General features: G+C 50.4%; 2 protein-coding genes across 2 annotated transcripts; one reads left to right on the forward strand and one right to left on the reverse strand.

The window, feature by feature from the left end:
* Positions 1-1453: 1453 nt before the first annotated feature.
* Positions 1454-2815, reverse strand: LOC306811413 (C-C motif chemokine 4 homolog). Its single transcript, XM_079325085.1, has 3 exons — positions 2658-2815; positions 2102-2213; positions 1454-1772 (listed from the first exon to the last, which is right to left on the reverse strand). Exons 1-3 carry the CDS (start codon positions 2728-2730, stop codon positions 1685-1687), a joined length of 273 nt encoding a protein of 90 aa, XP_079181211.1. The 5' UTR covers positions 2731-2815; the 3' UTR covers positions 1454-1684.
* Positions 2816-10471: 7656 nt separating this feature from the next.
* Positions 10472-13492, forward strand: LOC306811266 (C-C motif chemokine 4 homolog). The gene is made up of 3 exons (XM_079324800.1): positions 10472-12061; positions 12567-12681; positions 13099-13492. Exons 1-3 carry the CDS (start codon positions 11992-11994, stop codon positions 13184-13186), a joined length of 273 nt encoding a protein of 90 aa, XP_079180926.1. The 5' UTR covers positions 10472-11991; the 3' UTR covers positions 13187-13492.
* The last annotated feature ends 360 nt before the right edge of the window (positions 13493-13852 follow it).

Here is a 13852-nt window from a genome sequence, read left to right on the forward strand (position 1 = left end):
CTCCATTTATTACCCCAGCACCATCTCTGGGACATGGAATAGTGCTGGGCTGGGCTGCCCTTTGCTGGGATGCTGCTCTTTGGGTGTGGATGACCCTCTTGACAGCAGCCAGCTTTCCTGACCAGAAAACACAAGACTAGAGAGAAATCATAAGACAATACACTGGTGCTTTCCCAACCTCAGAGTTGCTAAATCTGACCTAGAGCTGCAGGGGAAAAAATAAACACCAAGAGAAAGCTTTTTTTTTTTTTTGGTTTAGGAAGAATGTGATGTAGGCAAGGCTAGGCCAGCTCTGGAATATGCTGTGGGGACACTTGAAGTGGGTCTGTAAGAAAGATGGGGACAAAACTTTTAGCGGGGCTTGTTGCTGTAGGACAAAGGGGGATGGTATTGCACTGAAGGAGGTCAGTTTAGAATGGATGTTGGGAAGAAATTCTTCCCTGTGAGGGTGGGCAGCCCTGGGACAGGGTGCCCAGAGCAACTGTGGCTGCCCCTGGATCCCTGGCAGTGCCCAAGGCCAGGCTGAAGCAGGGCTTGGAGCATTAATGTCCAGTGGAAGGTATCCCTGCCACAGCAGGGGTGGAATGAGATGAACTTTAAGGTCCTTTACAACCCAAACCTTTTTTTGATTTCTTCCCAGAGTGCAGATGTCAAGGAGCCTGAGCATGATCTCCATGGACAAGCTGTGCCCACCACTGTGCTTTTACCCTTGGGACCTGCTGCTTCCCATTCATGCTCCCATTGAAAGCTGCATCCTGAGAACAGCTGCAGCAGGTTTTCTGCTGGTTGTTTTATCCCTACAGCAACAGCTGGACCTTTCCCCTTGTTTTACAGGTGGGAAAGTGGGGAGCCACCATTGGGGTGGTCAGAATGAAAGATGGGGTCCCTGTCCCTCTCCAGGCACCACTGCTGGTGTCAGCATGACATTGCACACCCAGGGATCAGCTTGAGTTGGGGTGTGTGGGGCTAGGAGAAGCAAGTGTGCAGGATGTGCCTGGGGAGTGTGGAGAGCAGATTCATCAATGTAAGTCCCACATGTGGGTACAGACACTTCTAATTCTGTAGAGGATGTGGGGAGTGGGGGTGTGCTGTAGGGGAATGAGGTTTTGGAGGATGTTCCTGAGTCTGCAGTATGGAAACTTTATGGGTTTACCTCAAACCATTTTCCATCTTCATGTGTCCTGTAGAGGCCCAGATGGGACATTCTGTATGTGAACACCACACAGAGGCATGTAAAAGGGAAAAAGCAAAGGTTTTCTCAAATTGTTTATTCTCCAGAATCATGAGTTGACATGTATAAACCAGGATCCCCCATCATCCAACATTGGGCCATCTTCCTCCCTGTCAGCCCCCTATAAATAATATCATTATCCACAGAAAAAAAAGGGCTGACTGTCCCATATTATTTCTTAAATAACTTAAAATACAACAACAATAATTCAATAACAACAATACAACAGCCAAGGTGTGGTCCTATGGACCTGGGTTTGGGGCAGAGGGATGAGGCTGAAGCCTGGTCCATGCAAGCCAAGGATGAGCAGCAGCCCCAAACACAAGGTGCCCTTCCAGCAGTCCCTTGGCACAGCTGCAGATGCAGATGTGGCTCCTGTTGTCCCAAGGTTCTGCTCCACAGCTGGAGCTGACTTGTCTATGACAGTAGCTTGCTCTTGCCACACTGCTTGGCTCAGTTCTGCTCCAAGATTTGCAGGTAGCTTTGGACCCAGGTGTGTTTGGGATTGGCACAGACCTGGCGGCCTTCCTTGGTGACAAACCTATGGAACAGGGATGGGACATGTTAGACCTCTGCTCACACCTGCTTTGCAGGAGAGCCTGGATCCCTGCTCTGAGCACTGCAAGAGGCTTTCCCTGTGCTGATGCTGAAAACAGCAGCTGCCTGTAATGCTCCCCACTCCCATCCCTTCTCCCATTCGCCTCCTCCATTCCTGCAGGAGCATCCCTGGGAATCCCCACACAAGCATCCCCAGCAATCCCTGTTCTTGTTATTCCCATCTCCCTGCTCTGTTCTTACAGCCCCCCTTGCTGTGCAGATCTGGTCACCCCCCCGTGGCTGTCCCTGCCCTGTCCAGGTGCTGGCACTCACACGATGGCTGGCTGGGGACAGCTGCTGCTGGTGGTGTAATGACGCCGGATCAGCTTCCACGGCATTCTGTGCTGCCTGTATGTGAAACAGCATATTGGGATGTCGAGTCCAGCTAGAATAGGCAAAGGAAGACAAGGTGAGCCCTAGGAGCTCTGCTGGCAGGGAAGGTAGTGAGGAATTAGAGAACAATTAAGATTGAAATGGACATTGGGGATCATCTGGTCCAATGCCACGAGCAGTATCAAGGTACTGTGAGCAATTCTCACCCTGCCATTGCTCAGAACTTCACTTCCCCAACTCATCCAGCCCCAGGACAGAGGCAGAAATCTCTCAACTCTAATCAGGAATAAGTACTCTGAGCCCAGGATGGATGGATGGATGGATGGATGGCTGATTTTCTAATTCCAGGGTTCCTACATGCAGCTGATCTCTGGGCAGAGTGGAGAGTGGCACAAATGCTGATAAATTCCCAGTTATCTCCCATGGGAGTTCAATGGAGAAATCACACAGAAGCTCAGAACTGTTCTCCCTTCACAAATGAAAAAGCAGGACTCACCTGGGCCAGAGAAAGTTTGGGAGAAGGAGGCTGAAATGAGGAGAAGAGCCAATCCAGCTGCAGAGACCCTCATCTTTCCAGCACGTGAGGGCTGTTGGAGCAGGAGCAGAAGCTCTGGAAGATGCAGCTCAGTGTGCAGCAGTTGGATTCAGCCCCTTTTAAAAGGGAGTCCTGGAGGCAGCTAGGACGAGCTGAAATGGAAATTCCGAGATGATGACAGGAAATTCCAAAGGATGACATGAAAGTGAAAAGGCTGAAGGGAATTGGAGGGAATAGAAAGAAGTGAGGCAGAATGGAATATGGTTCACAATGCCAAGTGACTCAGCACTCGTTTTTGCTTTATTGAAATCAAAAGGAAACTAAGATGTGCCAAGTGACCTGGAGAATGGTCCTTCTGGACTTAGGTAGGGGGGTTTCCCTGTGAGCTGTTTAGGGAAAGACAATGTTTACATAAGATTATGCAGCTCTGGAAAAAATCCCAGCAGGCTATACAGAAGTGCTCTGGTGCTGCTGTGTGCCAGGTGTTTGCCAGAGACTGCTGAGCTGCTGCCCCAGAGCTCAGGGGTGGCTGCACTTAGGGTTCTGTGCCACCCAAAACACTCAGCCTGCCCTCCCCACACCCACAGGGCTGCTGGGGAGCTCAGGCTGGAATTCATCCAGCCCAGCCCAGGCTGCCCATGACCATGTCCTGGTGGACTGTGAGACTCCACAGCTTCTCTGGACATCCTATTTCAGAGTGCAATAAAGTTTTGTCTGGTGTTTAAGTAGAATTTCTTGTTGCCTCTTGTCCTGTTAGTGGCCACCACAGAGGAGAGTTGGACTGCATCTACTTTGCTCCACACACATTGGTAAGAATACTCTGAGCCTTCTCAAGCCTGAATTTCACCAGCATCTCTTCCTGAAGAAATGCTCCTGTCTCTTCATCATCTCTATGATGAGCCCTTTGCTGCACTCTCTCCAGTATATCTATACATCTCTAATCCTGGGGAGCCCTGAACTGGACCCAGAACTTGAGGAACAGCCCCACCAATGCTGAATAGAGGGGAAGGGTCCCCTCCTTCAACCTGCTGCCAATGTTCCTCCTCATGCAGCCCAGGAGCCTTTTGGAATTTTGGTGGCAAGGGCACATTGCTGCTCATGTCCAGTGTGGTGTCCACCAGGAGTCCCAGGTCCTTTTGTGCCAAACTGCTTTCCAGCTGGTCAGACTGCCAGGAACTACTGGTTCCTGGGGATGTTACTTTTCAGCATCAGGACTTTACACCTCTTTTTGAGATTCATGAGGTTCTTCAGCCTGATGAGATCTCCATGGATTTCACACAGGCCAAAAGTGATAGGACAAGAGGGAACAGCTTTAAATTAAAACAAAATAAAATTAAATTTAAAAATAGGAGATTAAAATTAAATATTAGCAGAAAATTCTTCTCTGTGAGGATAATGAGGCCCTGGCACAGGTTGCCCAGAGCAGCTGTAGCTGCCCCAGCCTTGGAAGTGTCCCAGGCCACGCTGGACAGGGCTTGGAGTGGCCTGGGACAGTGGAAGGTGTCTCTGCCATGACAGGAGAGGCAGACCTGGATGAGTTTTAAGGTCTCCTTGATCCCAACACATTCCATGATTCTGTGATGGCAGCATGTCCCTCTAGTGTAACAAGCCATCCTCCCAACTTTGTGTCACCTGTGTCAGCTCACTGAGGGTGGCCTTTGTCCCATCAGCCAGGACATAAACATGTTGAGGACTACCCAGTATCAATCCCTGAGTTTCCCTGCTGCTTTCTGGCCTCCAGCTGGACTTTGTGCCATGGATCACAGCCCTCCAAGCACAGTGTCCAGCCCATTGTCAGCCTCTCTCACTGCTGTTTCACTTATTCACATCATCAATATGCCCTGAGCAGTCACAGGCATCCCAAAGGGCAGGATCTCACCTGGGAGCAGGGAGCTCACTAGCAGAAGGGGTTTGCCACACATGAGACATTTTGCCAGCCTCAGCCACTCCCTCCAAGAGATGCCTTGGGTTGAAGATGGATTTTGTGGGTAAAGAGGTGCCACAAAAGGGGGAGACAACCTGCCTGACGGGGAGAGACCTTCAAGTCTCAGCAGATCAACAACTCAGAGCAGCTTCTTGGGGAGCAGGGAGAGGGATGCCCTGGGCTTCCTGATGTCCTGTCACATTCTGGGCATTCAGTCAAAGACCCCTCCACTGCAGAGAGCATGCTCAGGCTCTGCTTGTGTTCCTGAGCTGGGATTTTCTCTCCCAGAACTCTAAACCCCCTGCTTGGCTGCCCTGGAGCTGCACACGACAGAGTGGAGGCACTGTCCTTCACCACCTGGCTTGTCCCTGGCTGCAAGGAGAAGTTTGGAGGCTCCTTAGACTGATCTGCTCTTTCCCATGCTTATCCCATGGGAAGGATGGTTTTGCATTTCCTCTTTCCCTCATGGTCTTGTCCTGCATTACATCCCTGGTGCTGCCAGCTGTGGCTCATCCTCACCTGGGCAGAGACCTCAGTAGTGTGGCCAAAAGTGTGTTTTTAGAAGGAACAAAGTCTCTCTAAGTCCTGATGTGGATACCAGGGAAGGTGGTGGGTTTTGCCAGACGCAAGCTCTGGCAGGATCAGCTCTTTGTTCCCTTGGTAAGTCTGATCAGCTCAGTGCAGAATGAGAAGTGGCTCCAGATTGTGGCTGAATTGCTGCTGGGAAAAAAAAAAAAAAAAACCAACCAAAAACGTACGGCTTTTTGCCACAGAAATAATTCATTCAGAAACCAGCAGTGGGGGTTTTATGTTCCTCTGTTCTTGCAACTCACATGCAAGCGTGACAAAGGCCAGCACAGAGCAGTGACAGCAGCTGTGGCTGCAGGAAGTCACACTGTGGCTGCAGCAGCAGGTGACAGCTTTGCTCATGGGAACTTCACACCTTGTGCTCAGCAGCTGCTGCCGGCAAGGGCAAACCACGAGGCTGATGATGTGCAGGGGCACAGGGGGATGTGGGGAGCTGTGGTGGCTGTGACCTGCAGCTCTGTCTTTCACCTGGAAGCTCTGAGATGGTCAGTGTGAGAAAAGAAAGCACGACGATGTGAGGAGCTGAAAGAGGAGGAGGAGGAGGAGGATGAGGAGGGGGAAGAGGAGGAGGAGATGCTGCAAAAGCTGCTGCAGCTGCAGCCCCTCGCTCGTGTCACCAGTGGGTGCCCACAGAGCTCCTTTGTCAGCTGGGCTGCTGTTTTCCCAGATTGCCAGGAAAGGGGGCAGCTCCTGCCGCCACAGACAGCCCCACCCGCAGACTCCAGCCCTGAGTCACCGGCTGCCACCCGGAGCTCTGATCCGCCCTCCCCAACCTTGCACCAGTTTCTGGTTTCAGTTTTCTGTTTCTGTTCATTGGTTTTCACTTCTCTGGCAAATCCCAGAGCCCTCTGCTGTTGCAGTTCCTGCAGTTCAAATGTTGACAGGCTGACCTCTCTCAAGCTTCCTTTATCATTCCTGGAAACAAGCCATTCTTTGCCACTCTAGCCTTGGCTGATTGGGGAGTGAGGTTTGTTTTGGTGCCGGCAGGGTAGAAATAGAAAGCTAAAATTATTCAAAGGAGGAGAGTGTAGCAAAGGATTTTATGGGACTACTGAGTCTTTACCCCTGGAATATAAACACTGACAAAGATTAGCCCAGAAGCTTCCAAACTCCTTCAAGCTTGCCTGAAATCCTGCCCTCACCTAGAGACACAGGTCACAAAGCCAAGAACCCAGGGCAGGGGAATGGGGGTACTTTGCCCTTGGGTGATGGTGGGGCTGTCCCCAGGCTGGTGGGGGACTTTGTCAGCCTCCCCCTGGGACACAGCTCACCTGTGGGGGCTGCACTGTCTCAGCCCTGGTACTGACACACCTTGGAGCACAGGAAGGAATATTATTCCATCCCTGTTACTTCCTGCAGCCTTTTCTCCTCTTTCCACTGGTCCACAAGTGGATGCAAGCTCTGGGGAGTGGAATGATCCATTTGGAACATGCTGGTGGCTTCACCTGGGGCAGAGGTGAGGTGCTGTGGTGGTCATAGCACTGTCCCTCAGCTGATCCCTGACTGATGCCAGGTCCCTCTACTCCCACTCACAAAGTGACCCCCCCCAAGTCCCAACGTGTGGCTGCACATCCCTGCTTGGCCCCAAAGGATGCAGCAGCACTGGGGCTGTGGAGGGATGGGGATGCTGTGGAGGTGGTGAGGGGATGCAGGAGAGGCTGTGGGAGCTGTGGAAGGATGCAGGAGCCCACAGGGGGAGGCTGCAGAGCCATGAAGGGATGCAGGAGACTGTGGAGCTGTGCCAAAGCTCCCCCTGCCCTCCCCTCTCTCCCAGGGAATGCGGGTGCCAGGCACAGGCCGTGCTAGCTGGGGCAGTCAGACAATGTCCCCTTTGAAGGCCACAAACCCATCTGAGGTGCCAAAACCCTCCACATTACAGGGGACAGGACCTGCACTTCAGAGAAACACTGCTGAGCACCCCAACCTCAAACAGCCCCTTGCATGGGAAGTGGTTTTACAGCTTTGAGTAAGTCACCAGGCCAGTAAACACCAGCTGTTTACTGGCAGCTGCAGAGCTCACACCTCTATGGGACTGGGGTTCACACCTCCTGTGGGCTCCAGCCTCTCCACAGACACAGCCCTGCCAGGACCCTGCAGAGAGGAGCCAGCCCTGGGTGAGGGAGTGCAGGGTCCATCAGCCCATCGCTGGAGGGGTTTAACAGATGTGTGGATGTGGCACTTGGGCACCTGGGCTAGTGGTGGCCTTGGTAATGCTTGGAGAATTGTTGGACTCAATGACCTCAGAGGGCTTTTCCAACCTAAAAGATTCCATGATTCTGTACATAGGGAAGTCCTCCAGCTGTGGCAATGGCCCTGACACAAGTTTAACCACAGCCTCTCAGGAGAGGCTGTGGTTCTAATCTGTGGGGATCAGCCAGACATTCCATGCTGCCTGGGGCCACCTCTGCCTATCCCACCCCAAAAAGCCTAAAAAGCTGCACAGCAGGAGCACCAATGAAAATGAAAACTGTTTGTGCCTTGCTTATTTTTATTTTTCCGTTATTGTAATGAGCAGGCAAGGCCCATTGGGGTCATTAAAAGTGGGTTTGGTATTCATAGAATCAAAGAGTGGTTTGAGTTGGAAGGGACTTTAAAGACCACCTTGTTCCACAACCCCCCCCCCCCCCCCCCCGCCATGGCAGGGACACCTTCAATCATCCCAGCTGCTCCCAGCCCTGTCCAACTTCTCCTTGGGCACTGCCAGGGATCCAGGGGCAGCCACAGCTGCTCTGGGCACCCTGTGCCAGCCCTGCCCACCCTCACAGAAACAATTCCTTCCTCATATCTGTTCTAACTCTACCCTCTTCTAGCTTTCATCCCAGCAGAGCTCTGGATTTTCAGCCTGGTCCTCCTTGCTCTCTCTGGGGACTCAAAAATTATCTGAATGAGGTGGGCTGAGGATGCAGCCCCAGCAGAGACACTTTGTCTCATCCCCAGGGACATTTGGGGTTTGAGGGGAGCTGAAGGGGTGGGTTGGGTTGATCTCAGCCCCTGAAGCCAGCAGTCAGGGTGAACCAGGGGCACAGCCCCACAGTCACCTCCCTAAGGCTTAAAAATTGTGAAAACTCAGGTTTTCCCTGTTTCTTTCTTTTCTTTTCGTGCCAAGAATGGAGAGGGGTGTGGAGCAAAGAAGTTTTTTTATTTCACTTTAATTTGCTTTGAAATATTGTAGACTTTATCCTCTTTGGTTTTCTGTGCTTCAAAAGAAAGGCCAGGAAAAATCTGCAGCATCAGCCATTAGAAAGAAGGGCATTCCCTGAAATGTTTTATTTTGTAAAATGCCTTTACTGGAAAAGGATGGGACCTTTAGCAAGACACACATTTCTTATCAGCTTTGACCAGCTTCCTGTCCTGACAGGACTTTTGAGGAAACACTAAGTGTTTTCTGTGACCCAGCCAGAGATGACTGGCCAAGGTGACCATGCTCTCCCCTGGACCCACCACACTGGGGACAGATGGCCCCCAGTCACTCCCACAGGCACAGCTTCTTCCTGGAGTCAGTTCCAGGATGTGACATCATCTAAAAAATTCCAACATTTCTCCAACAATGTCAAGAATGGTGGGGGCGAAATTTCTGGACACTGCTGGAATGTCACCAGTGCTGGAGGTGGAACAGGGCAGGATGGAGCTGCTGCAGGGACTGGTAGATCTTGGCTTAGGGGCAATTTCTGAACTCAGGGCATCTTTAATTGCTGAATTTTCTGAGTGAATCCCAATTCCTCAGCATTAAACACTGCTATAAATAGTAACTTAGATCATCCAGTCTCACCAGTTTTTTCCAGGTTCCTCTTTCATTCAAGACAGAGAATTTCTCTTTTTCTGCTGTCACTGAACTTATTTTGGGCATTTGCTTTACACAGCACTTTCTCCTGGGATTTTTTGGGGGACTTGTAGAAAACCTCAATCATATCCCTCTATCTAAACCAGAGGAACATCAGTGAGACTCCTTCAGATGGCAAACCCCACTTATTCCAAGCACTGCCTGCTGGGTCAGGAATTCTGATGGGAAAACTTCCTTCTTACACCACCACTTTGCTGCCTAATTAAATTAATCACCCCAGAGATGCTCCAGCCCACTTTTCCCACTCTTCCATGGCCATCTTCATGTCTCAAGGCTCCTCTCAGAGAAGATGATTCCTTATCTGAGACACACTCAATCTCCCTTCCTAAAAGGGGGAAGAGCTGGAAGAGATTACTTTCTCTTTTCCTCATCACTGGAATGTGGGGAGTAGGTTCTTACCCATATTTTTTAGGGGCATGTTACACCATCCCAGGGCATCACTGGCATGACTGTAACCTCCCACCTCCACCATCTGGCCATGAGCTGGCAGAGAGGGATCTTTTGCCAGATTTCCAAGGCAGAATTAGATTCCTAGAAACCAAGCAACTTGGCTTTGGGGTTGGTTTTGGCTCTCAGCAGCAGAAAAGTTTCAGCCCTTACCAGTTCCCTGTAACACACATTACCTAAACTAAACTGACTCAGGAAATTTTTGCTTTTATTAATTTCAAAATAGTCCCTGAGGATCCAAAATAATTTGGCATGTGCTTGCTGGAAAGGGGATTAAGGCACAGAGGTGTCCAGCTAACTGAAAGGAAAAATCTCTCATTGAAAACACTTGGATAACCAAAGCAGATCCTAGACTAATTCTTCTGTTTTTATGAAAGTTGCCTTTTAGCAAAACATTTCTCCACATCTGGCACTGTGTGCCCTGGGAGCAGGACAGGAGCACTTGGCTGCAGGGGCTGGATGTCCAACCCACAGATTATCAAAGGCACAGTCAGAGGGGACAGCTCAGAGAAAAAACACACTCCTACACCCATGTACAAGTTATATTCCCTGAGCAGCCTGACAGGATCCAAGGGAGATGATGCTCACTCCCTCCCAGCCCAGCTGGAACACCAGGCTCCCACCTCCTGCCTGACTGGGTGCCCTGCATGGGGAGGAAGGCTCTCTCCTCATCTTCCCAGGAAACTTGGAGACAAGCAAGATAACAGTGAGGTAATGAGATCTGCACTGATGAGTGAGCCTGCAAGGTGCCTCTCTGCAAGGGGCAAGATGGAAATGGACCAGATCAGCTATGGAAGGGGATGCTCAACTTGGCAAGACCCTATTTGCTCCATGGTGTAGATCTGCCCTCCCCAGTCTGGGTGAGAGACACCAGCACAGCTCCCAGCAGGACCCTCCCTGAGGGTGGGACAAATCCAGGGCTTCTCCTGTGCCTTGTCCTCTGGAGCCCTCACTGGCCACCTGGAGCATGCAGCTGCAGGGCAGAGGGATATTGGGAAAATACCAGGTGATTTACAGAAGGCTTCTGGGGCAGTAGCTGGAAACCTTTAATAAGAACAGGATGAGTCAGTACCCTGTACTGCCAAGGGGAGTGCAGAGGTGCCAGGGTGAGGTTGGGTTGCTCCACTGTACATCATAAGCCTTCCTTTCGTATTCAGGAAGTGTCTGTCAAGACATCACCTTTCCATGATGTCTCGAAAATAACAAAATGGAGACATCCCCCAGGAATGTCTGCTTTCCTGTGAAGAACAAATATCCTTCTAGGAACATCTCACTACAGCTGGACAGCTCTCAGCTCTTCCCAGAGCACTCCTCACCTCCCTGCCTGGCCTTTCCTCTCCTCCTCAGGGAGTCTGTCAGACCTCCATGGCTCCCTGTGGCTTCTTCCCAGTGACCCATCCCTGTCTTGGTCCTTGCCCAGCCTTCACAGAGCTCTTACTCTCTCCCATTCACTGTGCTGCTTCCCCAGTCTGTGGTCATTTTCTCTCATCAGCTGAGACAGGATACTCTGTTCTTCCCAACATCCCAGTTTCTGCCCATGCTCTCACCCCACAGTTAATCTGCTCATCATTTTCAGAATCACTGTTTCCTTCCTAACCTGCTCCTGGATCTCCTTCTGCCTCTTCTTCAGGGTTACAAGTCTCCACATGTCTTTCAGCTCTCTGTATCCTCATGCCCAGACTACCAGTAGCCCTTGAAATGTAATGTATAATCTGTATTTTAAAAAGGTATAATTAAATTACAGGACATTATAGGACCTGGAGTGCATCAGACAGTTCCAGGAGATAGCAAGTAGCCCATCTCAGCTCTCCTTTCCCTTAAATTGAGGAGAAAACTTGTGTTTCAGCTTCTCAAACTCCCCTTTCATGCCTACCAGTACCTATGCCAGTGCCTACAGTGCTGTCACAGCAGGACATGCCCCGAGGCACCTCCAACCTTGGGAACACATGAAGGACACTGGTAATGGCTCCCACCTCCTGCTCCTGGGATGGAAAGGGCTTTGCAAATATGGGAGGGGAGAAGTCCATGGTAAAGGAGACTTCAGTCTCTTTTTCCCTCACCAGCCTCATTTCACTCATGCTCCTGGGCCCCTCCAGCACAGCTCTTGCATGGATACACTCTCCCCTCCAAGCTGCCGGGAAGGTTGGGTAATAGGGGACTTAACACATGCAGGAACCTCCAGAGGAACTTCTTACTAAGGGACAGGCATGAGAGAAGCAGAAATAGCCACAGTGACTGTTTCATATCCTGTGTCACTGGGGAGGCACTGAATCAAGCAGGGAGCTTCACTCTTCCGGGGCTGGGGCTGCTCTGTTCCATCACGAGACTGCACCACAAGTGGACTCTGCTGGAAATTCCACCATGCCTACGCAAGCCACTGTATGGGCTTCTCACCCCATAAATTGAGGGGCTGCTGATGGCTCAGCATCAGACAGCAAAGAGGCTTCCAAGGTACCTTTGCCTGCTCCAGCTCCAGCCACCACTTCTCCACCAACATGAAGGTGTCTGTGGTTGCTCTCGCCGTCGTCATCGCTGCCTTCTGCTACCAGACCTCTGCTGCTCCACGTAAGTCCAGGTTCTCCTCATCCTCCCTGTGGGGACAGGAGAAATGTCTCTGCTGGGACAGCTCCTTCTGGCAGCACTTCCAATCCAGGTCCCTCCCTCTGTCCCACCGTGTTTTGGCAGGTGCTCCAGGGCTGTGAGACAGGCACAGCTCAAAGACCATTAGCATAAAAGCTAAAGGTTTTTTAACCTTTTTAGGGTAAAAGTACAACCCTGCCCCCTACTCCTGCTACAGGGGTCAATTGTGGGCACCCTGAGGAAGGCTAGGGCTGGCCAGCTTTGGGCTGGGAGATGTTGCCTGATGGCATGAGCTGTGTCAATGCCAGTTCAGGGTGAATTCAACAGGGATGGAGGAAGAAGAAGGAACTGAAGGAAGAAGAAGAAAGAAGACCCCATCTTTTCCTCCTCCACCTCATCTCTGCTCCCTAGACCCAGGGATGGGTGATCCCAGCTCCATGCCCAGTTCCCCATCCCTTGCCAGTGCTCATGACTGTCTTTGCCTTCACAGTTGGCTCTGACCCACCAACTTCCTGCTGCTTCTCCTACATCTCCCGGCAGCTGCCCCGCAGCTTTGTGAAGGATTACTATGAAACCAACAGCCAGTGCTCCCAGCCTGCTGTCGTGTAAGTCCCTCCTCTGGGCCAGGGTGGGTTTGGGCTGGGGAGCCAGGGGGGGAAAGGCCTTTTTCCAAAGACAGGGAAGGAAGGCTGGGGTAGACAAGAAGTATGAGGTGCTGCTTGGAGCACAGAAGGCAGACCCTGCTCCTGCTCTACCCCTTTGCAGATAAAACTGGTGTCTGCTGGATTGGATGGGCAAGGCAGGAAACTACTCATCCTTGGGTGAGGCTGGGCTTGGGCAAGGCCAGGCTGAATGGGGCTTGAAACAATCTGGTCTAGTGGAAGGTGTCCCTGCTGCTGGCAGGGGGTGGAACAGGATAAGCTTTAAGGTGCCTTCCAACACAAACTATTCCATAATTCCATGATCCTGTGATTCTCCATCCAGTGTTCTCCCACCAAAAACTGATTTCCTTGCATCCACAGGTTCATCACCAGGAAGGGCCGGGAAGTCTGTGCCAACCCCGCCGAGGACTGGGTTCAGCAGTACGTGAATGAGCTGGAGCTGAACTGAGTCTGGACAGATCCAGCTGCTCCACGTCCCCAGCTGCTGGGATGGATGAGCATGACCAACTGGGGTCCACTGAAGTGCTTCAATGTCATTTAGAGTTAGCTGAGAAACTGAAAACATTCCAAAATCCAACTAAATGTTCTGCTATTTAATTTTTTATAGGAGAGGGATCAGGTGCAATAACTGAGATAAAAAATAATTTTATTTAATATATATTTTTTTAATTTTTTTAACAGTAGACTCAGGTTATATTTTCTGTGTTTAAGTAATCCTATTTTTGACACAAAATTAAATTCCAATGTCAATAAATAAATACAATATACAATAAATAAATACAAATATTTTTGTAAGAACCTGTTGTGTTTGCCTCACAATCCTTTGGGATGACAAACTGAAATTATAGTAGTGACAAGAAGTTCTTTATTTCCTTTTCCACACTGTCAAAATTCTTACAAGCTTTCTGTGTCTGAACATCCTGTTTTGCAAAATAATAACAAGAAAGGCCATGAAGGAAGAGTTGTGAGAAGGGCAGGGATTACATTCAGGTAACTTGTCTCAAGCTTTTTGTAAGGTATTAAATTTCCATTCATTATGACAATTGGAAGCTCATTAAATTCTTTTGCTGGCCCTATTATAATCAATCAAGATATTACCTTTAGGGGCTGAAAT

The sequence above is a fragment of the Erithacus rubecula genome, assembly GCF_903797595.1.
Source record: "Erithacus rubecula genome assembly, chromosome: 22".
In the NCBI taxonomy this organism is placed as follows: domain Eukaryota; kingdom Metazoa; phylum Chordata; class Aves; order Passeriformes; family Muscicapidae; genus Erithacus; species Erithacus rubecula.

Coding starts and splice junctions, on each gene's coding strand:
- LOC306811413 (XM_079325085.1), bottom strand. CDS start 2,730: ATGAGGGTCTCTGCAGCTGGATTGGCTCTTCTCCTCATTTCAGCCTCC. Junction 2,214..2,657: donor CCAAACTTTCTCTGGCCCAG/GTGAGTCCTGCT, acceptor TGCCTATTCTAG/CTGGACTCGACATCCCAATA. Junction 1,773..2,101: donor TGTCCCCAGCCAGCCATCGT/GTGAGTGCCAGC, acceptor CCTGTTCCATAG/GTTTGTCACCAAGGAAGGCC.
- LOC306811266 (XM_079324800.1), top strand. CDS start 11,992: ATGAAGGTGTCTGTGGTTGCTCTCGCCGTCGTCATCGCTGCCTTCTGC. Junction 12,062..12,566: donor CCAGACCTCTGCTGCTCCAC/GTAAGTCCAGGT, acceptor TTGCCTTCACAG/TTGGCTCTGACCCACCAACT. Junction 12,682..13,098: donor TGCTCCCAGCCTGCTGTCGT/GTAAGTCCCTCC, acceptor TTGCATCCACAG/GTTCATCACCAGGAAGGGCC.